This window comes from Sciurus carolinensis, chromosome 8, assembly GCF_902686445.1.
Source record: "Sciurus carolinensis chromosome 8, mSciCar1.2, whole genome shotgun sequence".
NCBI lineage: Eukaryota > Metazoa > Chordata > Mammalia > Rodentia > Sciuridae > Sciurus > Sciurus carolinensis.
The window spans coordinates 65148779-65173992 of record NC_062220.1 but is presented as its reverse complement, the minus strand read 5'-3'; the positions used below and the strand labels follow the sequence as shown (position 1 = coordinate 65173992).

Genomic DNA, 25214 nt, shown 5'->3' with positions numbered 1-25214 from the left:
ACTTTCTGCTTTTGAAGTGGTCCTGTGCTTAGATCTGACTAAACTGATAATCTCATTATTTTAACTTTCTCATAAATAGTATAATCTTTGGAATCTTGAATTCACCAGCAAAATCTTTTCACAACACTACATAAATTAGTGTTTGATTGAATAACTGGGAGAAGGTATTCGTACACCAAGTCTTAAGCACTTGAAGTTCTGATTCTACATGTATCAGATTATATTCTAACATATAATTTTAAATACAGTAATGAAGACTTGCTGAAAATCTCACTGAGGAAGAGTTGGAGAAATTTCCTAATTTGCCTGTCCTACTTTTTGCAACCTACAAGGTTTTATATTGTTTTACCTCTTAAAGTAATTTAAGTTTTTCTTTGCAAAATAAGGAAAATGCCCTATTTCACCTGAATCAGGCTTTGATAAGATTGTTCTTTATTGACTTAGAACATTTCCCAAAATATTTAACGGATCCACAATCATAAATTGACTCAATTCCTATGCATCTGTGGGTAGTTTTTACTTCGCTTCTGTCTCCTTAGCTGCCAAATGGACATAATAAAAATGCAGTTTTCAGGAATAAATCAATTAATAGCTGTAATTACGTCTTGATAATTATGCTTTTAAGTATGACTATTCACTGAGCATATAGCATAATTTTTGTGGTTTTATTAGCAGTTTTTCTGTTATCTTTCTCTGGAAAGTTGGGAAGACAGCTTAAAATACTAGAGGGCTTGAATTTAGCTTATGCTGTAGATAAGCCTAATAACAGAGAAATGAGAATTTGTTTTTATTTGAATATTAATCAAGGAGAAATGGGCATGATATTGGAGAGCACATTTGAATATTAATAGTAAAATTTGTATTTTGTATTTCAGCAGATACTTTGGTAAAACTCCACTTGTTAGTGAGGACAAGGCTTTATATTTACTTAGAGATTGTGTTTGGACAGTTAAAGTACTAATGCAGTCATAGTTTTATACATTCAGGAGCTTCTTTTGTAATCACAAAGGTAAAGTAACCAATTTTCCTCCTAAAATAAGTTACAAAAATGAAACTGGTAAATGGTCTCTTAAAATTATCTTTTGTCTATTTTTTACTATTATTCATAAATTACTTAACATGTATTTTAATGTTTTGACCAAATAGAAAATAGTATATTTTAATTTAGCTATGTTATTTACCTGTTGGTGCTATCATTATGATATCTATGTTATTGACCAGTGTGCTTAAATCTGAAAATCTAAAACTAAGGTAAGAAAGTTACCTGAAGTCAAATTTTCTTTCTTTACCCTCCTCTCTGTTCACATAATAGTAGCACTTAATATTATTCCCTAAATTTGATGCTTCATAGTTATACACTTAGGGTATATGACTTTTCTCTAGGCTCCATTATTGAATTAGTTCAATATAAAATACTTGGGACCAAATTAATATTGCTAAATGACACCAGTATATTTTTTGCTTAAGTTTCCTTTCAGTAGAATTCCTATGTTGATTCATGGAAACCTACTAAGTAATTATGATTAGTTAATGTTTCTCAGACATCAGAATACATAGAATTTCTAGAGAAGATGTTGAGCATAGCTTACCAAATCTCATCCTCAGAGATTTTAATTTAGTATACCTTTAATGGTACCAAAAACTTGAACTGGTAACAATCTCAGCTAGTGCTAAATACTTTCACTCGTGCTAAACTAGATGTTTAATTATTGGCAGTGTTCAGATCTTGGAAAATAACAGTTAAAAAAGTTCTTTGTGCAAGACATCATTATGACCTGTAAATAAAAATTATACTTTAAAATTTTATATATAGCACCTATTAGACAGGAGTTAGCCAATTAAAGAATTTTTTATATGTTGTTTTACTGTTGTTATTTATATTTTTGTCATTTTATTGCACTACTATTCTCTAATTACATTTTACTTTAGCAGCTGTATTTAAATGAAATTGCTTGAATTATAATAAAATTTTACTTGAAAAATAAGTTCACAATTGTGATAGTTCTGTGCTTTTTGTATTTTCTCTCTTTCAACTTATAGGCAGTACTTAATTTTCCTAAATATTGTGAACCTGTGGTTAAAGGAGAAGGTAACTATGTAATTTTACTTATTCATATTTCTTTTGAAAAACATTTTTATAAAATCTAAACAATTGAAATTTTTTCTTCTGTGGGGTAGCAAGTGAACGTGATACTCGCAAACTGTGGAGAAATATTGAACCTCATTTGAAGAAAGCCATGCAGACTGTTTATCTGAGGGAAATATCAAGGTAATCACTATCTATTCAGTATGTGTCCTGCAGGTTGAGTATCCCTTTAGAAAATGCTTGGGACCAGATGTATTTCAGATTTGAAATTTTTTCAGATTTTGGAATATTTGCATAGATTTCACTGGTTGAATATCCCTAATCCAAAAATCTGAATACTAAATTCAGAAACTGTTTTATCCATCATGTCAGAATTTTAAAAGTTTCTCATTTTGGAACATTTGGGATTTTAGATTATCAGATTAGGGATGTATTTCTTTTCATTTTCTTTTTTGGGACTGGGGATCAAACCAAGGGGCACTCTACCTCTGGGTTACTTCCCAGCCCCTCCCCCAACTTTTTTGAGCCATGCTCTTACTAAGTTGCTCCAGGCTGGCCTTGAACTTTGAATCTTTCTGCCTCAGTCCCCTAAATTGCTAGGATTATATGTGTGCACCACTGTAACCGAGCTCAACCTATATTATATTACTATCTTTATTTGAGATAGTTACCTACTAAAGTGTTCATGTTTTCTTTTACCTTCTTTACATCAGGAAAACAGTTATGAAGTTCTTGGAATATTTGGATCATTTTTTATTTTGGGAAGAACAACTTTTAACTAAGGTGCACAATTTGAAAAAGTTTTTTTATTGTTTTTTTAATCTAGAAAACTATAAGAAAATAGATATTAGTTTTGCTTCCCCATATTTATGCTAGATATTTCAGTAACATAATGGAAATTTGATTATAAAGGAAATGCATAAATTTACTTGTGCCTATTAGAATTTCATTGTAATGAAACTCTCAGAGTGATTAAGACATGCTGGCACACATGTGGGAAGAACATGGTTTTGATGTCTAGCTCTGCTATTTTTTGTCTTACATGATCTGACCAAGTCACCTAAAACCTCTAGACCTTGGCTTTCCCTTCTAGCAATTCTTAGAAGATTAAAATAATATATGTGAAAATGATATGTGAATAATAAGTACAGTATATATTTTAGATTAAGCCTGGATTACAGACCAATACAGGAAATTATAAAAGATCAATGCTATCTGCTTTTCTAACTTTCTAGTCACTTGTTACCATTTTTCTGTCAAAAATGTCTTATTCTATAACTATTTTTTTCTTTACTAACTTTGCTTTCTGTTTAATTAGCTTATTAGACTATAATTCAGGTAGAAAGTTAATAGTTTCTAAATGAGCAGAAATAGTACAAAGATATTATTGCTCTTTCCTTTTCAGTAATAAAAATTCATTTGATGATAATTTTTGGATGTCACAGAATGAAAAAGCTTTACTCTTTTAAAGGTACAAAAACTGGTATACTATTTTAAATGATTCTTACATAATAATGAAAGGATTTCTAATTTCTCATAGGATAATTACAGCCACCTAAATTCATTTTTCTTCATAAAATCAATGAGAATAATCAATAAAACTACTTGCCTGCATTGCAACTGGGAATTGAAAAGTACTGTACAGTTTAATTTATATGTAAATAGTGAAGTAAACAACAGAAACCACAAATCAAGTGAGAAGTCAAGCAGGAAGAGGAGAGTAATTTTGATGTTCATTTCTCTAATTGCTAGAAATGTTGAATAGTTTTCATATTTTTGTTGATCAATAGTATATCTTTGAAGTGTCTATTAAGTTCCTTAGCCCATTTATTGATTGGGTTATTACTACTACTATTTTTTGGTGTTAAATTTTTTGACTTCTTTATATGTCCTAGAGATTAATGCTTTATCTGAGGTGCATGTGGAAAAGATTTTCTCACAGTCTGTAGGTCTCTCTTCACATTATTGATTGTTTCTTTTGCTGAGAATAAGCTTTTTAGTTTGAGCCCATCCCATTTATTAATTCTTAATTTAGCTTCTTGTGCTTTAGGCATCTTGTTAAGGAAGTTAGATCCTAGGCTGGCATGGTGAAGATTTGGGCCTTCTTTTTCTTCTAGTAGCTGCAGGGTCTCTGTTCTCGTGGTGCATAAGTCTTTGATCCACAGTGAGTTGAGTTTTGTATGGGGTAAGAGATAAGGGTTTAATTTCATTTTGTAACATGTGGCTTTCCATTTTTCCCACCATTTGTTTAATAAGATATGTATACTCCAGTGGATGTTTTTGGCACCTTGTCTAGTATGATATACCTGTATTTATGTGGTTTGTCTCTGTGTCTTCTATTCTGTACCATTGGTCTACGTGTCTGTTTTGGTGCCAATACCATTCTGTTTTTATTACTGGAGCTCTGTAGGATAGTTTGAGATCTGATATTGTGATGCCGCCTGATTCACTTTTCTTGCTAAGGATTGCTTTGGCTATTCTGGGCCTCTTATTTTTCCAAATGAATTTCATGATTGCTTTTTCTAGTTCTCTGAAGAACGTCATTGGGATTTTCATAGGAATTGCTTTTAGGAGTATGGCCATTTTGACAATACTAATTTTGCCTGTCCAGGAGCATGGGAGATCTTTCCATCTTCTAAGGTGTTCTTTAATTTCCTTTTTTAGTGTTCTGTAGTTTTAATTGTAGAGGTATTTCATCTCTTTTGTCAGATTGATTCCCAAATATTTTATTTTATTTTTTGAGGCAATAGTGAATGGGGTAGTGTTCTTTATTTCTCTTTCAGTGGATTTATTACTGATGTATAGGAATGCATTTGATTTATGGGTATTGATTTTATATCTGGCAACTTTGCTGAATTCATTTATTAGTTTTAGAAGTTTTCTAGTGGAATTTTTTTGATCTTCCAAGTATATAATCATCATTGGCAAATAGTAATAGTTTTGAGTTCTTCTTTACCTATTTTTGTACCTTTAATTTCTTTCTTCTAATTGCTCTGGTTAGAGTTCCAAGGACTGTTGAATAAAAGTGATGAAGAGGGCATCTTTGTCTTGATCCAGTTTTTAGAGGGAATGCTTTCAATTTTTCTCCTTTTAGAATTACATTGACCTTGGGTTTAGCATATGATGTTAGGAAATGTTCCTACTATACCTAGTTTTTCTAGTGTTTTGAACATGAAGGGGTGCTATATTTTGTCAAATTCTTTTTCTGAATCTATTGAGATGATCATATGATTCTTGTTTTTAAGTCTGTTGATATGATGAATTATGTTGATTAATTTCCATATGTTCATCTCTGGCATGAACCCCACTTGATTATGGTGCACTATCTTTTTAATATGTTTTTGTATGAAAGTTGCCAAAATTTTATTGAGAATTTTTGCATCTATGATCATCAGGGATATTGTTCTGAAATTTTCTTTCCTTGATGTGTCTTTGTCTAGTTTTGGTATCAGGGTGATACGAGCTTCATAGAATGAGTTTGGGAGGGTTCCCTCTTTTTCTATTTCATGGAATAATTTGAGGAATATTGGTATTAATTCTTCTTTGAAGGTCTTATAGAACTCAGCTGAGAATCCATCTGGTTCTGGGCTTTTCTTAAGTGGAAGGCTTTTGGTAGCGTTTTCTATTTCATTCCTTGAAATTGTTCTGTTTAAATCATGTGTGACCTCCTGATTCAGTTTTGGTAGGACAAATTTGCCAATGTCTTCAATATTTTCTATTTTATTAGAATATAAACTTTCATAATAGTTTCTAATTATCTCTGTATTTCATTTGTGTCTGTTATGATATTTCCTTTTTCATCACATATTTTAGTAATTTGGGTTTTCTTTTTCCCTTTGTTAGCGTGACTAGGGGGTTATCAGTGTTATTGATTTTTTTTTTTTTAAAGAACCAACATTTTATTCTGTTAATTTTTCAATTCTTTTGTTTCGATTTCATTAATTTCAGCTCTGATTTTAATTATTTCCTGTCTTCTGTTTTTTGTGTTGATTTGTTCTTATTTTTCTAGGGCTTTGAGATGTAATGTTAGGTCATTTATTTGTTGACTTTTTATTCTTTTAATAAATGAGCTCAATGTAGTGAACTTTCCTCTTAGTACTACCTTCGTAATGTCCCAGAGATTTTGGTATATTGTATCAGTATTCTCATTTACCTCTTAAGTATTTTTTCATCTCATCCTTGCTTTCCTCTACTAGCCATTCCTCATTCAACAGTGTATTATTTAGTCTCCATGTGTTATAGTAGCTTCTATTTTTTATTTTATCGTTGATTTCTAATTTCAGTCCATTATGATCTGATAGAATTCAGGGTATTACCTCCATTATTTTTTATTTACTAAGAGTTGCTTCATGGCATAAGACATGGTCTATTTTAGAAAAGGAGCCATGTGCTGCTGAGAAAAAAGTGTATTCACTCGTTGATGGATGAAATATTCTATATGTGTCTGTTAAGTCTAAATTATTGATTGTATTATTTAGTTCTGTAGTTCTTTAGAAAGATCTGTCCAGTATCTGTCCGGTAGTGAGAGGGGTGTGTTAGTCACCCAGTATTATTATATTGTGGTCTGATTCTTGAAATTGAGAAGGGTTTGTTTGATGTACATAGATGCTCTGTTGTTTGAAGCATAAATATTTACATTATATTTTGCTGTGTATAATTCCCTTCAGTAGAATGAAATGACCTTTTTTGTCCCTTTCGATTAACTTTTACTTGATGTCCACATTATCTGATAGGATGGAAACCCCTGCTTATTTACAGAATCAATATGAGTGATATATTTTTTCCCGTCCTTTCACCTTCAGCCTATGGATGTTTTGCCTGTGAGGTGAGTCTCTTGGAGACAGCATATTGTTGGTCTTGTTTTTTAATTTAATCTGCAAATCTGTCTCTTTTGATTGATGAGTTTAGTCCATTAATATTCAAGGTTTTTATTGAGATATGACTTGTATTCCCAGTCATTTTGGTTTATTTCTGGCTTTTAATTTGATTTAGTTTCTCCAGTTATTCCTTTAGTATAGTTCCTCCCTTTGCTGGTTTTCACTTTTTTTCTTCATTTCGTCCTCATGGAATATTTCATTGAGAATGTTCTGTAGTACAGGGTTCCTAGTTGTGAATTCTTTTAAGTTTTGTTTATCATGGAAGGTTTTTATTTCATCTTCAAATCTGAAACTTAATTTTGCTGGATATAAAATTCTTGGTTGGCATCCATTTTCTCTCAGAGCTTGAAATATGTTGTTCCATGAGCTCCTAGCTTTGAGGTCTGAGTTGAGAAATCAGTTGAGATACAAATTGTTTTTTTGCTCTATGTAATTTGTCTTTTTTCTCTCATGGCCTTTAAAATTTTGTCCTTATTCTGTATGTTATTCATTCTCATTATAATGTCTCTTGATGCGGGTCTGCTGTAGTTTTGTACATTTGGCGTCCTGTAAACCTCCTGTATTTGATTTTCCATTTCATTCTTTAGGTTTGGGAAATTTTCTGATATTATGTCATTGAAAATATTGTACATTTGTTTGGTTTGTATCTCTGCTCCTCCTTCAATCCCAGTAACCCTTCCATTTGATCTTTTCATGTTATCCCATAATTCTTGGAATTTCTCTTCATGGATTTTTACTATCTTCTCTATATGGTCAGCTTTATTTTCAATATTTAATACTTTGTCTTCATTGAGGTTCTGTCTTCAATGGTCTAGTCTGCTGGTGGTGCTTTCCATTGAATTTATAACTTGGTTTATTGATTCCTTCATTTCGAGGTTTTCTGCTTGGTTTTCTTTCATAATCTCTCTTTATTGAAGTGATCTTTCACTTCCTGTATTTTCTCTTTGATTTCATTCTTTATAATATTCTTTACTTCGCAGATCAGATTAACTATGTATTTTCTAAACTCCTTGGACTTTTCTTCTATTGTGTTGTCAGTGGCTTCTCTTATTGGCACATCTTGGTTTGTTTGTGTTATTTTGTTCCCTTGTTGTTTCATGTGTCTTGTATGTTGTCCTATCTAGTTGTATCGATCTGAGGCAATACAGATTCTACTCTGTAGACCTATATTGTCACTGAAGATTTCCATTATCCGACCTTTAAGAGGGAGACGAATATCAGCAGCAAAGATCTCAGGTGCAGCTACACCCTAGCGATGTCTGCAGCATGATGTCTGTGGTGCCATGGGCAGCCTGGGCACCCGGAGAATGCACCTCTGGACGTCCTTGGCAATGACCTCAGGGGCAGCTGCGCCCTGCCCCCAGAGAAGACCTCTGAACCTGATTAGAGGTTTAATTAGAATTTCAACAACCTAGAATAAATGCACAAATGTAAAACAATATGTGAAACAAAAGTGATCAAACTTGGGAGTGAAATTCAAGCAAAAGTAATCATCTCAGAAATGAAAATGAACTTTTAAGATATCCAAGGAAGGGTATATGACGAACACCAAAGAGAGGAATTAAAAGTAACCCAGAGCTCTTTTTCTTCCCTGGGTGTCTAAGGATCTGCCACCATCATGAATGACATAATAACTATCAGGACCAGGAAGTTCATGACCAACCGACTACTTCAGAGGAAACAAATGGTCATTGATGTTCTTCACCCTGGGAAAGCAATAGTACCTAAGACAGAAATTTGAGAAAAATTAGCCAAAATGTACAAGACCACACCAGATGTCATCTTTGTGTTTGGATTCAGAACCCATTTTGGAGGTGGCAAGACAACTGACTTTGGCATGATCTGTGATTCATTGGATTATGCAAAGAAAAATGAACCCAAACATAGATTCGCAAGACACGGCCTGTATAAAAAGAAAAAGACCTCAAGAACACAGCGAAAGGAACGGAAGAACAGAATGAAGAAAGTCAGGGGGACTGCAAAGGCCAGTGTTGGTGCTGGCAAAAAGTGAGCTGGAGATTGGATAACAACCAAAGGAGTAAAGATTCTGCAATGACATTATCTGTGGTTATTATGAGACTTTTTCATGAGGATTAATAAATTGTAAAATCTTTAAAAAAAAAAAAAAAAAATTAACCCAGAGAACAAAAACTAAAGAGGTAAAATTAATCCGATAAATATTACAAAGAAGATTCAATGTAAGTGGAGTTCCTACAAACAGAAAAGAATAGTTTTAAATATACATCTAATACTGGAATCTAAGAAACCTTTCCAGAAATAAAAGAAGATTTGACTTTATGCAACAAAAGAGTTCATCTTCCCAAGTAATCCAGAATGGTCAATTCTGAGACTATACTAGTCTGTTGACTGTAGGAAATTACCACAAATTTATTGACTTAAAATAACACACATTCAATATCTTAATGTTCTGAATATTAAAAAGCTAAAATTTTTCCACAGAGTTTTTTTTTTTTCCTTCTGAAGGCTCTTCAGGAGCATTCGTTTTCTCTTTTCCAAATTCTAGAGGCTGCCAGCGTTCCTTGCCTTGTGACTTATTCCATCTTAATAACAGTGGTGTAGCGTTTTCTTTTCTCTCTGACCTCATGTCTTCCTTTAAAAGATCTTTGTGATTACATTAAATCTACTTGGGTAATCCAATATAATCTCTTTGTCTCAAGTTCCTTGACTCAACCATATCTAAGTACCTTTATTCACATAAGGTAACATTGAATGATGACATTTTTGGGAAGAGCATTATTCAGCGTGCTACAGATTTCCTTATAAAACTTTTAGATTTAAAAAATTAAAAAAACTGATCTTCCAGACAAAAAGATAAAAGGAAAGTGAATTAGTAATATAGGAATACAACAAATTGAGCAGTATTTTCAAGAAACTAAAGAAGAAATGAAGTGAAACCAAAGTATTTTGTGACTGTTCAGTCTGTTTCCAATATCAAAACTTAGAAAACAGTTTTAAACATGGAATAACCCAGGGACCGCTATATGCATAAGGCAGTTCTGAGTAATTTAGTGGCAGCCTTGATATAACAGGGTGATGACTGGGGAAACTTTAATCAAAGGATTGATGGTGAATGTTGATTTAATTTCAACTCAAAACTGAAATAAAAATAAAAATGAAGGTAGAATAATATTATGTAAATGTATTTCCAACAAGGTGGAAATATCACAATTTTAAAAATGGTAAGAGAAAAAAAGGGAGAAGAAAAAGTGAAAGGGGGATGTGGTGCTGCACCAGTAAGAGTTGAGAGGTAAAGAATACTTTAGGAGCTAAGAGAAACTGGACATGGAGGCACCCCCACCTGCAATCATGGCTCATCAGATGACTGAGGCAGGAGAATTGCAAGTTTGAGCCAGTTTGGGCAACATGGCAAAAGACCCTGTGTCAGCAAACAAACAAAACCAGGTAAGCAAGCAAACAAACAACAGCAACAGAAAAACTAAACCCATTATCTCTTCTCCAAAAAATTTAAAAAATAAAAAGTTGTACTCAAACTTAAGTCTCACATCTCTCTTTATCCTTCTGCGCTATTCCTAACCACATATGTAGTTCCTGGTTTGTCTTCCATAACTTTTTTCTTTTTAAAAATATACATCCGTGTGTGAAGACATCTTGCCTTTGCAGTTAATACGCAATCTGTAATATGTTTCTTCCACAGAGGTGATAGAAAACAAAATATAAGTATTGCTAATCTGACTTACTGCCTCCCTGAGTCATTAAGTAAACTTTTCTTTAATGAGTGCATTATGTTCATTTATTTTTATTGATATGAAGGTTGTATATTTTATTAACTCTGCCATGTTATTTTGCTGAATTTCTCTGTTGGTTATTCCCCCCATCTTTTTGGGAAAAAATTTTTGCAGTTTTGTTCAATTTGTTACCTTTATAATAATATCATATTTTGTGCCCTTAGTGTCCATTTTTCTCAAAATGTGGCACAAAGGACAAGTTAGATTCTTTGGTAGTAGAGAAATGTCATTCTAAGACAGGTGTTAACCTACTGCTTCATATGAAAGTACTTGAATTGCTTCACAGGAAATGACTCATACATTTTTCCCCAATAGTGTTGCCCACCCCACTTACCCCTGTATAATAAAGTTTTAAGAAAGTTTTATAATTGGAGGGGGTCCTTAAAGATCATTATATCTAAATAACTGCCTTATTTTTGGATGAGAAAAGATTTATACAGTTATACAGCTAAAACTTCTGTCTTCTTGGGACTGTCTTTTTTCATTTTTACCATAGTGTATTTCCTTATGAATTTGATTTCCCATGTCATAGTCACTTCACAGTTTTAATATTTTGACTGTTTAATAGTTTTAATTGCAAGTAAGGCCAAGGTGGAGCAATCGTAATAGCATGAAGGCTTTCTGCAAGAATCCTGCTCTTAGCTCCACTGTTGACTAGCTGGGTATTCTTAAACAACTTAACCTTTAGGCCTCAGTGTTCTTATACCTATTTTAAGGGATTGTTATAGAGTTCAGAAATAGTGTATAACAGTTATATCTAATATGATATCTGGAAGATTGGTAGTTTTACTAAATGGCAGGTATTTACTTGGTGCTCTTTGATAGCTATTTATAGTTTTGTTTGAATTAAAAGAGATTATTAAAAAATTAATATCTGTGTATTGCTTTATAATGTTGTAATATATACCAAATGATTTATATTGTTATAATATTTGCCAAATGTCCTGTTTTTCTTATTTTCTATTTTGTCAATAAATACAATTTTTAGCTTTCTTTTAGGGCTCTGTCTTAAGTATAGCATATTGATTTCTTCTGTTTTAATCCATTTTGCTCTTTTATTTTCTTTCAGTTCCCAATGGGAAAAGCTACAGAAAGATGATACAGATCCTGGACAACTAAAAGGTATCTTAGAAAGTCTTGAAGCATTTATCAGAGATACATCTTTAATTTTCAATACTAAAGTTAATACTAAAGAGCATTCAGTCAATAAACAGTATTATAAAACTTACTTTTCAAGCCATAATGGTATTTTGATTAATATTTTTATTTAACTGAATATGAATTTTCTCTTTTCTAAAAGTTAGATAATGTCATGTGAAAGGCATTTTATGTTTCTTTCAATGTTTTTTATTGAAACCACCCAATTATATGACTAAATTTTACCTCAGTACATATATATTTTATATATCCAATTTTGTCTTACTTCACTTTAAGGTTATACTTCAGTGGTCATGTTTTCAAAGCAGTTTTTTAAAAGGAAAACTATTACTATGGATTTATCCCCAAAAGAACTGGTTTTACTTTTAAAATATGAATAAACATCCACAATTTCTTATTTTTTTAAAAATGCTAGTGACTGGTGGTTGGAAAAATGGTATGATTTTGGTTGGGGAAAATGGTATGAAATCATGCTATCAGTTCTGTTTAGTCTTTTGCTTTCTGAATGTTTCATTAATTTACAAGTGATTTATAGTTGTGCTCTGTAAGGGAAGACTGTAAATGACTAAAGTTTAAAAAGTCTATAGTAATTTTTCAGCATTACTTCCTCACCATGTGATCTTGAATCCAGTTCAAGTTTCTTAATCTATAAAATGGGAAGAATATCTAGCTTTAAGATACCATAAAGATTTAAAGTGGTCCTTAAGTAAAACCCCTAGCAGTGTCTGACACATAGTAGATATTCAATAAATAGCAAATTCCTTTTCTTCCCTTAAGAATTATCGCTGTTTGTGTTGTTTTATTTATTCATTGTTTTATTTCCTATGTGCATAACATTGTGGGAATACAAAAAAATGATAAGTCTCCTTCAAAAAACTCTGCAGCTTAGTAAGGATTTAATTTATATGTGTAATTTTTGTTAATGTAAGTCATAGTATTACGTGGGATAATGTGAAATAGGAATTCGTAGTAGAGGTGAGTTTTCTACGTTGGTTGGTAGGGGAGCATCAGGAAAAATTTAACAGAGACTAACTTTGAAGAGAAAAGTGGACAGAATTTAGACTTTATAATTAGAGAATCCAAGCAAAAATAATAGAATGAATAAAGCATATCATTAATAATTTTCAGTACAGCTGTTACCATCATCAACTCAATTTAAAGTGTCACCATGATTAGAGGTCACTATATGTTTAACAAACAAGCCAGTGTGACCTTTTTCATAAACTAAGTCATATAAATGCTGTCAATTCTGGAGATAAAACTGAAGACTATGAGAACACCCTATGAAAGTCAAAAGTTAAATGAGAAGAGATGCTTAAAACCTAATGGTAGCCTGATAAATACCTTCATGAAAGTATTTTTTTATATAGGTCTCTCAGCATATACTCATGTGGAACTTCCATATTACTCTAAGTTTATTCTAATTGCTGCATACCTTGCATCATACAATCCAGCAAGAACTGACAAGAGATTCTTCCTTAAGGTAATAGCAACATATTTCTTTTCACTTTATTTTTGGACCTATATCCGTAAGTTCACATCTACAGGTTTAACCGTCTGAGAATAAAAAACAATTTTTTCATTTGTACTGAAAATGTAGGGGCTGGGGAGATAGCTCAGTTGGTAGAGTGCTTGCCTTGTAAGCACAAGGCCCTGGGTTCGGTCCCCAGCACCCAAAAAAAAAAAAAAAAAAAAAGAAAAGAAAATGTATAGATAATTTTTTAGTCATTATTCAAACTAAACAATACAGTATAACAACTATTTTTATAGCATTTACATTGTATTAGGTATTAGAGATAATGTAGAGATGATTTAAAGTATGCAGTAGATTATGTGCAACTACCATTTTATATAAAGAACTTTTGGGTTTTGGTATCTGGTGTGGAGGTCCTCAGTCCCCCTATCGATACTGGAGATTAAGTCCTAATATTTCTCAATACCTATAAATTTCTAAGGGCTAGAGTCTAGAATAAAAGATTGTTAAATACATATTTAAGACTCTTTTTCTAAAGGCTTTTTTAGATTGCAATTCGAAATTTGGGAGGAGATAGTTTTTCAGAAGAAAGGAATCAGGTATAAGTTGTACATTTGAAGCCTTTTCACTTTCTCAGGACATTTTAATCTCTTACAGTCTTTGAACATGTTGCTTCTTTCTGAAAAGCCCCTTCTCTAATACTTACCCTTCAGGTTTCAATTTAAGTTCAGCTTTCTCAGGGTGTTCCCTCTATACAACCTTAGCAGGTCTTCTTTATTGTTTCTGATTTCATACAATATTTGCTTTCTTTACATTTTAACAATTTATAATAAATTTATTTTTTGTGTCCCCTGTCCCACTACTCTTTAATAGGGCAGGGACCACCCTCCTTCATTTATCTTTGAAAGTTCTGTTTTTATAGCAATAAATACACAGTGCTAAATCAATTCAGTAAATTCTTTTAGGAAGTATTGCCATTTTATTTAAAAACCTTTTCGTTTGCGTGCAAAAGTAATCTTCCATCTAATCCAGATCTAAGTCAACCTAAAACATTGAAGTATAGTATATACAATGGGATAAGTAGAATTTAATCTTAAAAATTGTTTTGCTTAATTGCAGCATCATGGAAAAATCAAGAAAACCAGCTTTCTAAAGAAACATGAAAAGGTATTTACATTTAAAATTTTCTAATGGTAGATACTTATGAATTTTTAGAAAATAGGAAATGGATGTGTATTTGTATTTGTCATTTGCATGTGAGAACTTAGTTGTGTTGATATAGTACAATTAATGTTGTAATAGTATTTTGTTATATTGGTTAAAGTGTTTGAAAGCACATTCAATTGAGCTGGTGTGGAGACAAAACTGAATTGACACTGTTTTTATGACTTAGTTAATGAAAAATGTCACCTTGGATTGTTAGTTAAACACAGCTGATTGATTATGAGTGTTTTCCTCTTTATGCACTTTGAAACACCCTTAAAAATGACATGGAAGAAATTAAAAAGAGAAACTCAAAGGACTAAGCAGGTTAGAGGCCTCCAAATTTGGAATTCCATAGTAGATAAATATTCATGTTATTAAGCAAATGAGAGGAGGCTAAAACCAAAACTCCAAACCAAGATGATTTGGCCTGAGGAAAAGTTTAAGTAGAAGCACAAGTAATTTGAAGGTAGGAATGTAAGGCAAGGTTGAAACTAGTGAAAGAGCATTTAGACTATTTAGGATCTCTTGTTCCACTTGGTGTGTCCAAACCCCTTGCTTCTCTTGGCAGAAGATGGAGAATTTTGAACTGTTGAATTTGTACTGAGAAACTGGGAATTATTTTTCACTGTCATTCTTTTTTTTTTTTTTTTTTTTTTTTTTTTTTTTGTGGTGCTGGGGATCGAACTCAGGGCCTTGTGCGTGCAAGGCAAGCACTCTACTAGCTGAGCTATCTCCCCAGCCCCACAGCCCCACTCTCATTCTTTAAAAGTAGTTTTGGTCAGCATGTGCTTCTAAATTGATAATGTTTTCTTAGGACTTTGAAGACATTTTACTGTCTTTTACCCTTTTATCAATGCTGCTGACTAATATTTTCTATTAGTCTCTTTCTTTATCTGTAATATTATTTAGCTGCTTTTAAGTTCTTTTCCTTTGTTATTTTTACCTTTTCACTGTAATATATCTGAGATAAAATTTCTTTTTATTTGGGATTAGTTTTGCTTTCTGAAGTTGAATATTGATGCCTTTATTCAATTGGGATAAATTCTTAGTTATTGACTTTTCACATATTGCCTCTTTACCATTCATTCTAATATGTCTTCCTGAAATGTTGAATAGACCTATGTCTATTCTCTTTATCCTTTTTATCTAAGTCATTTGTATTCTTCATTCCTTTGGTGTCTGTCTACTGTATTCCAGGGATAATTTGTTTAGATCTGTGTTCCGATTTTCTCTTCAGCTTTGAGTATTAAAGAGAAATTAAGTGACTTTTCCAAGGTTAATATGGTTACTATGTGGTAGAGCCTGGATCCAATTCTAGGATTGATGGACTCCAAATTCTTCAGTGATGTTTACTACTGTCCTTGAACTTATACAACAAAAGAATAGAATTTTTAAAGACTACCAACCAAAAAGGAAAAGACAAACATCCAACAGAAAAATGTACAAAAATGAAGTTGAATGTCTAATAAACATGACATGATTATTCAGCTTCATTCACTAATGAGAGTGCAAATTTTAACAATAGTGAGACATTCACACTCTTGGATTAATGAAACTAAAAAAAAAAATGATGATTCCAAGTGCTCATAATACTATAGTATAACTAAGAGCTTGCCTACTCTGTGCATTGATGATATCTAATCAAGTTAAGTGTGTATGAGCTTCCTTTTAGTCACAATAGGCTGGGCTATGTTGCAGTATTAAAAAATAAAATGCCCAAAACTCTCAGTGACTTAACAAAAGTTTATATATTGCATATTCAACATAACTGAATATGAGTCATGTGGCTTCCTTCATCTTACAATGATGTTAGGTGAAACCTGGCATCCTTTGAAGGTGCCACCAAAAGGAAAGAGGACAAAAGGATGTAGTTGAAAGAGCAGGCTTGGAAGTAATTTTCATCACTTCTAGTCACAATCCAGTGGCCACCACTCAGTTACAGGCTTCTATCTTAATTGTAGGAGAGACTGAGAAAAGAAGTCTTCCTATGTACCCAAGAAAAAGAAACAGTTTTGGTAAACATACAGCATTGTTTTTGCCCCATACTTTCACCCAGCAATCCCACTTAAAGAAATTTGCATATGTGCATAAGGGAATGTACAAGATGTGTCAGTCACAGTAATAATGAATTTTTAAAGTAGATACTGTATAGATAGTCATAAAATGGAATTCTAGAGGGTTGTTTAAAAATGAGCTAGAACCACATTTTTCTTTGTCCATAAATGTCAAAAACATGATGTTGAAGAGAAAAGGCAATTTGGTGAAAAGATGTTTCCAAAATGAAATCATTTATATAAAAATTTAAATCATGCAAATAGTGCTGTATATTATTTGAGGGTACATATGTACTAGTAGTATAAAAACCTTCATGAGAGTGACAAGTCAAATTTTAGATAGTGATTCCTTCTAGGGAAGGAAAGGGAAAATGGAATGGGAAAGCATTCAAAGAATCTTCAGTTTATCTACAGTGTGTTCCAATTTTTTATTGTTTTGCGCATATTGCATAATTAGGCTTTGATAAAATTGGCTTAGAGTGCATTGGTATTTATTATATTAACCTCTACTTTTCAAAATGTTCAGTTTTTAGTAAGGAAAACATACAAAAGTTAAGATCTGTAAAATGATTTCTGAACTGTCTTTTTTATATAAATAACAAGTAAATATTGCATTTTGTAATTCTGAGTGGGTGTTTTTCTTTATAGTTATTTGTCTTTTAAATAGGTAGTTATTCCCACGCATATAAAGATGGTTTCCTATTGTATTTGTCATTGCTAAGATAAAGTAGTTAAACTCTTACATTGCTACTAAAAACATGCTAATAGGATAGAATTTGAGTAATGTAGTTTTCTAATGACATATAATTGTCCCATATGAATTTGTATGCAACTGTGAACATTTTGCAGTCTTTTAAAATTTTTTATAAATTTCACATTGTTTCAGGCTGATAACTTATTTACAAAATATATAATGCTTTATTAGTTTTTCTAAGGTAGTATTAACCATATTTGATCTTTTTAGAACTGTTAATATCGAACAAGTAAATTTTCTAGAAATAGTCTAAAAAAAGTATTAAATTCTAGTCTAGGAGTTAAGAACCTGGCATTGTTCACCTCAGTCTTCTAACCACTGCTTACAACAGCAAAATTGCAACGTTCAGGACTGCAGATGACTGTGAGCTCTCATATTTGTTGGTACTAAGAATATCTTGAGGTATAAGGTAGAAAATAAATCATGATTTTTTTTTTTTTTTTTTTTTTTAGATAAAGTTTAAACTTAAGAATGGTAGGTTTATTTGTTAGCATATTTAGGCTAAAACAACAAGTATAAACATTACTTTTGGGAATTTATGGTCAGAAAGTGAGTTCTCTGTTATAAGAAGAAAATCCATGTTTTTCTTCCTTCCTTTTTTTTTTTTTTTTTTTTTTCCCTTCTTTTTATTCCAGACAAGCAATCATCTCCTTGGACCAAAACCATTTCCATTAGACAGATTGTTAGCAATATTATATAGCATTGTGGACAGCAGAGTTGCTCCAACAGCAAATATCTTTTCCCAGGTAAGCTTTATCATAGATTATTATCTATCACATTTGTGGAGTTCTTTACTATATAATTGATAAAGTTCAGATATTGAGATTATTGGTCAACATGTATTACTATATTAACTTTACAATCAGCACTGTTCTTGGTAAGTACAGTTGGTCTTCTGTGTCTGTGGGTTAGTAATTCACACTCAATCAACCACCAGATGGAAATATTGGGGGAAAAATTGTTTCTTTACTGAACATATATAGACTTTTATTCTTTATCACTCTGAACAATGTAGTATAACAACAACTATTTACGTAGCATTTACATTGTGTTAGATATTTTAAGTAATCTAGAGATGACTTAAGGTATGTGGGAGGATTATGTAATTTTGTGTAAGTACTACTTGAGCATCCTTAGATTTGGGTATCTGTGAGGGTCCTGGAACCAATACTTCCCAATATAGAATCTTTGGGAATAATATTAAATTCATGTGTATTGTTAATATAACCTGATGACAAAAGCAGTTTAATATTTCTGGCTGTTTCTTCAATAAAGGAATTTTAAAAATTATCTTGATTAAATGAAGAAGACCTTGATGATTAAATTAATAAATTATGTTAGTTTATTTAAAACAACATTTAAACTTTATTTGTAAAAAAATATTCCACAGCAACCTCCTTTCTTATGTATGTATTTTGCAGGTTGATATTATGCCTTCCCCTCTCCCCCCTCAATTGATCTGTTTTCCAGAATACATTCTCAAAATTCACTAGGTGGCAGCAGAAGCACATAAATAGAAATAAGACTCCCCCCCCCTATTTTTTTTCAGTACTAGGGATTAAACCCAGGGTTGTTATGCCTTTGAATTACACCCTTCCTTTTATGTTTTTTATTTTGAGACAGGATCTCATCAGCTTGTCCAGGCAGAATGTCCTGCCTCGGCCTCCAGAGTAGCTGAAATTACAGGCATGTGCCACTGTTCTGCACTTGATGTTTTTTTAAAAAATGTAGTTAAGGGACTTTTTTTACTTGACATTTTAAGAAAAATCCATTCAAAGTATCACAATAAATTTCTTAAATGATTGAGAAAAGCAGTACTTTGCAAAATTGTGTATTTATTGATATGCAGGTCATATCATAAATTGCAGTGAGCATTTTATTTTATGTATATATTTTTGGTTAAAAAATATATAAATGATTCATTCACTATGAACAAATTTGGTCCCAGAATGGTTGTTAGACTTTGTAATCTATTATGTGACATAGTTTTTAATTCTTCATTTAAAGAAGATTTTAAATAACAAAAATAGATTAGTCTCAATTTTCTTAACATTGAATTTAGATAATTTTTATGTAAGTAAGTATTTATAGGAAATTATATCTGCATTTATTGTGTTCTTTTTTTGGGAGGGGGTACCAGGGATTGAACTCAGGTGCACTCAACCACTGAGCAATATCCCCAGGCGTATTTTGTATTTTATTTAGAGACAAGGTCTCACTGAATTGCTTAATGCCTTGCCATTGCTGAGTCTGGCTTTGAACTTGAGATCCTCCTGCTTTAGCCTCCCAGGCCACTGGAATTACAGGCATGTACCACCAGGCCCAGCTATTGTATTCTTGAGGAAAGGTTGTCCAGTCAGTTATTATGCTTCAGAAATAGATATTTAGATCCTTACTGCTTATAATTTTAAAAATTCAATTCAGATTTTTAAAAAGTGCTTTGTCTGAATTAGTTTTTAGTCAAACTAACAATAGCTTTCTGCATGTAATACGTAAAGTTTTTTGTTTCTAATGTTGCAATTAACTCTGAAATGGACAGCAGATATTATGATCTTTATTATAAACAATTGAGCCTTTAGTCTTCAAAGAGATTGAATGACTTTAACAATATAATACAGTTATGTCTTTGAGAATTGAAGCCTAAGAAAGTAAGATAGAGTGTGCTTATAAACAGGGAAGATGAAAAATGGAGTTTGTTGAGAATGAGTAGGATTTTTGTTTTTTAAATATATCCAGTTTACATAAGTGATACATATTTATTGAATAAAAAGTGAAAAATAATATATTTAAAATCAACTGCACATTTTGAATGTAGAGTTCAGTTAGAGATTGAGAAAGAAAGAATGATGAGACCAAAGATAAGGAACTAAGAAAAAGCAGGACCCATTTGTGAACTGCCACTCTGGTTTGATTGGGAGTAGATGGGTTTTGTTGTAGAAGTGATGGTACTGGTATCAGTAGTCATAGTAATACCACCTCCAGCACACATCACACTTTGCTCTTGGTACATACTGTACCTTTGATAGATAGGGATTTTATTTTATTTTATTTTTTATTTTTTATTTTTTGTAATGAGGATTAACCCAGGGATGCTTTATCCCTGTGCTACTTTTTTTTTATTTTTTACTTTTAGGTCTCACCAGGTTTCTGAGGCTGGCCTTGAACTTGTGATTTTCCTGCCTCAGCCTCTTGAGTCACTGAGATTATAGGCTTATACTACTATGCCCAGCTGGATTTTGCTTTTTTAGAATTGAACTCTTCATCAGTTTTATCCTCTGGGGGCAAAAAATATAGCACTTAAAAACAATGGGAGGTTTCTGATTTAGGGATTCACTAACTGCTCTAGGGTTTTGACTGTGATGAATAATGTTATAGTCTTTATGGTTTCAGCAATGCCAGTAACATAAGAAACACCTTGACCCAAAATGTTTCTTTTATCCGTTAATGAAGTTAAATTCTTTTCAGTCTTGGCAGTTGAAGTTGATCTTTTTATTCTTTATCTCTTCTCATTAATACTTAGTAATTAAAATTGTTTGTTTATTTAAAAGACTGCTATGCATGAATTTCCTTATGTTCATTTAAAAAGTTTAAGTCCTTAATCTTGGTCATTCCCATTTGGGATATGAAGGATTGAGGAATACACAGGATAGATACAAGTAGCCCTAAGGAATTGACCTTTATTTATGCTTGATTGATAACATATCCAAGAAAATCAAACAATATATGTATTGTGTTCAGAAACAAAAGGTAAGCCAGGAGCAGTGATGCACATCTGTAATCTCAGCTATTTGGGAGGTTGAAGCAAGAGGATCACAAGTTTGAAGCTAACCTGAGGATCACAGTGAGACCTTGTCTCAAAAATAAAAGGGCAGGGAAGGGGGATCTGGAGTCGTAAGTCAGTGGTAGAGAGCTGGCTTGGCAAGCATGAGATTGTGAGTTCTGTTTTCAGTACTACAAAAAGAAAGTATCCAGAAAAGAATGTATTTCTCACTAGATGCCTTTTTTAAATTCTAATTTCCAATGATGATTTTTCTGTTTTTATTCTTTCTCCTTTCATTCATCTATCAAAACTATACTCTTACCTGTGGGAATCACAATTTGTATTAACCTAAATACTCAATTTTTAAAATGAACAACAAAAATGTGACCTCATTTGTATTAGAAATGCTTATTTGCTAGAAACACTAGATGGCAGTATTGTTTCATTCTAGCTTTAAGTTGAATTAAGAAAATAACTTTTGTTAACATTATCTTTGATATTTAGAGAATGTTTTTTAATTTCACATTTTGCTTTATTGAAATAAAGTAAAATTGCCTAAAGACTTTTAATAATGTATGTGTATACACTTTCATGAAAATATAAATAAGATCAATAAGTATATTGCATGAATATTTTGTACCAGGCAGTGAAATTGTTTTTTATTGGTTGTGATGTGCCTATTTGAGGTAATAGGTATTTTTCTATTCTCTTAGTCTACATGAAACTATTTAAAGTGTTTATTTTATAGTAATATGTTATTTTTGGAGATTGATTTATTACTTATAATTATTTAAAAATTTTACATATATAACAAAGTGATTATTTATGATATATATGTTCAAAACTACTGTAAAGCAAGTTTATTTCTATTGTACTTCATTTAAATACTTTAAATCTGTTCTGTGATGAACTTATGAGATAATAGTTTAAGTTTTTAAGTTTATTAAAATTTTAATTGAGAATAATAATGAAAGTCTTAGTAATATTATATTGAAGTTGGTATTCTTCTGAAGTTCTTAATTGAATTTTAGATATATTTTACTCATTAATTACTTTAGTTTCATAAATAAGTGAATAAGAGTTGCACATTTAACATTTAAATTATGTTCGTGCTCAGATTTACTGAACCTGCCAAAAATATGGTTTTGAATTTTTACGATTTTTAAGATCATTTTATTCCTACCCAAATTTTACTTTCAGTATGATTTTGAAATCATTATCGTTTTAAGTAATTTTTTAAAACTCTCCTTCAAATAAGATAAATGTAGCCCTTGTACATGTGCCTGAACACATGGGAAACAAACATTAATTCTGGTTAGTTTTTTTTTCTCCTTCTCTGTTCATGGATAGAAGAGATAAACTATACAACTTAAATGCAGTAAAAGGGTAAAATTTATGGGTATTACCTTCAGGTTTTTAATTTGATTAGATAAAATTTTGAAAACCATCTCAAAAACACAAAATATTGAATTATCTTTTTTTCCAAAAGTGTATGAAAACCCACTTACACTTTTTAATTTAATTTTTTTTTTTTTTTTTTTTTAAGAAAAGTGATAACTTGTTTGGAAAATTTTTTAGCTTTATTTTATTCTTTAGAGCTTTGGATCTTTTCTTAGTTATCCTTGCCCTCATGTTGTTATTTAAAGGCAAAAGAAATAGAAGTAGTTCTTTAACACTGCCAGCTATATCAGGTAAATTAAAATATTGTCATATTGCTTTATTTTTTTCCCCAAAGGATAAAATTGCTGAGGAGTTTATTTCTAAAATCATTTCCCTTAGAAACCTGTACCAGATTCAAACTGTAAAAGGAAAATTGATTTTTAAGGATTAGGGACATTTAATGACTCATTTTTATATCGCATTATCATTGATGTTATGATCTCTGATCTTATGATCAGTTAACATTTGAAAAATAATTTTGAAGTAATTCACTATCATTCTGCCATTTAAAGTAAGTTATTTTAGTACTATATTATTAAATTTTTTTCTGAATTAATATTGAAAAACAGCCAAAAGATAAGGAAACATAGTTCTTTAAAAACAGTTTTATGTACCATACTGACACAATTTTCAGTATTAATATATAATTTATGCATGGTTTCTCATTTAGTTTTACACAATTTAATAAGTAAAAATTAAATGTTATTATAAATTTATTTTCATTTATATGAGCATGGATAAGAAGCATTTTGGAGCATAGATTTACATACCAATATGTATTTTTTAAAAAGTACATTTCTATTTCTATTTTCTCTGCTTTTGAGCTTACATTATACCATATTTTAGGACACCATTGGACTTATTTGTATCAGTTTGTCTATCATGGATCAATCTTTTCGTACAGAGGTTGCATTAATTGTAGTGGCATTTAACTTATGATTTCTACTTATTTAATTGCTGGTTTATGAGCTAAGTAGGGTAAATATAAAGTTTTTTTTTTCCAGATGAATTTATCTTCAGTTAGAAAGCAGAGTAATTTCATTATTTTATGTATGAGAGGTTTTGGAAGCAAATACTTCATCTCTAATTCACCATAGTTATAGGAAGATATTTTATTATACTTTATTATTGTATGTTTATTATACTTAAGGTAGCTAACATTTTATTCAACTGAAGCCAAATTTTTGGTATTTTTCTCAAACACAGATCTATAGTGTATTTGTTTAGTTTTCAGTTTTCTAATATGAGGAAGGGATTTTATTAATATTCATTTTATTCTAAAACACTTAAGATTGAAATATTTTAATTCAAGCTTCAAATTCAAAGTTGGTGTTTATCTTCTACCACTAGTTGGAATTAAATTTTTCCTTCTCTGCTTACTGTTGCATGCAGGTATTTGTTAAGTGTCTACTACATTCTGGGCACTGTATTGGATATAGAGAATACAAACAGGAAGAAAATGTGTCTGTGACTGTCATAGATTTCCATTTGTGCTAGTGCAGTTACCTGATTCTAGCTTGTGTTAGACTTACTGGTGTATATGTGTATTTACTCTGAGGATAGATAATATGCTAAGGGAACTAATGCCTAACCACTTAAAGTAAATACTAACTACTGCATAAATAGAATATTTTAAAAAGTTTTTTTTAAACTTCAGTTATCTCTATATTTGATAACTTATATGTGTCTTCCACCAAGTGATATCTATTGAATGTTTCTTCTGACATGCCTTGAATTTAGTGTTTAGAGCAATGATTGTTTGATACCTTTGTGTCAAACTCAGTTTTGTTAATAACCAATTGAATTTAGACATGACATTATCAGTTAACACTTGGAACTTGTTATATAATGGACAAATAAGCAGTGTATTGTGCATAATGCATTATAAATTATTTGAATGACTCTCCATAAAAAGTTATATTGTTATATTTCAAATACTTTATTATGAAAAATTATATTCATTATGATACTGCTTATATAGATTTTTTTAACCAGAAGTACTTTAAATAAATTGATTTTATAAAGACTTTACTTAATATTATAAAACCTCTTTTTCTGAAAAAATAATTTGCATAATACTTGGTATTATGGTTTTATTAGTATTTCCACAAAAAGTAATTCCATTTGTTAAAAGCTAGTCACATAACCTTAGAAAACAGTCGATAGAAATGCTAATACATACGTTGATTAGCTAAGAATTTGAACCTTGTAAATAAAAAAATCTTAAAATCTAGCTCTAAGATGTGCATATAAATTGATTTGAGTCTGAGCATTATCTTTATAGATATTAAACTTGGTGACTAAAGGGGGCAGTTTTTCTTTTAAATATTCTGTGGATACTAGAGTATTAGAAATGTATGAAGAGCCATGCCTTTGTAATTTCTCTATGCTTCATTTGTCTTGTACCAGCATTCCAGTTTCTCAGTAATATTCAACCAAAATACTTGATGCTATTAAATTAAATTATGTAAATCACAGAAAATATCTTGAATGCTAACATTTTCTAATAATCTTAGTGTTTTTTTTTTTTTTCTTAACCACAACTGAGATGGAGAGTCATTCAATTCCAAATTGGTAAAGGAGTCTTACTTAATGCCTACTTCGCTGATGAATAGGTCAGCAGGGATGCTGTTTGAAA

The 25214-nt window shown here is 31.2% G+C and overlaps 1 protein-coding gene and 1 pseudogene across 1 annotated transcript in view; both read left to right on the top strand.

Moving 5' to 3' along the window:
• Orc5 (origin recognition complex subunit 5) overlaps window positions 1-25214 on the top strand; it is a 72078-nt gene that overhangs the window by 27589 nt on the left and 19275 nt on the right. The window contains exons 7-12 of the mRNA XM_047561967.1: window positions 2041-2089; window positions 2179-2269; window positions 11800-11852; window positions 13259-13371; window positions 14482-14529; window positions 18012-18122. Of these exons, the coding sequence (XP_047417923.1) occupies window positions 2041-2089; window positions 2179-2269; window positions 11800-11852; window positions 13259-13371; window positions 14482-14529; window positions 18012-18122 (465 nt within the window). The remainder of the gene's footprint in view (window positions 1-2040; window positions 2090-2178; window positions 2270-11799; window positions 11853-13258; window positions 13372-14481; window positions 14530-18011; window positions 18123-25214) is intronic.
• Window positions 8352-13345, top strand: LOC124991162 (40S ribosomal protein S24-like; annotated as a pseudogene).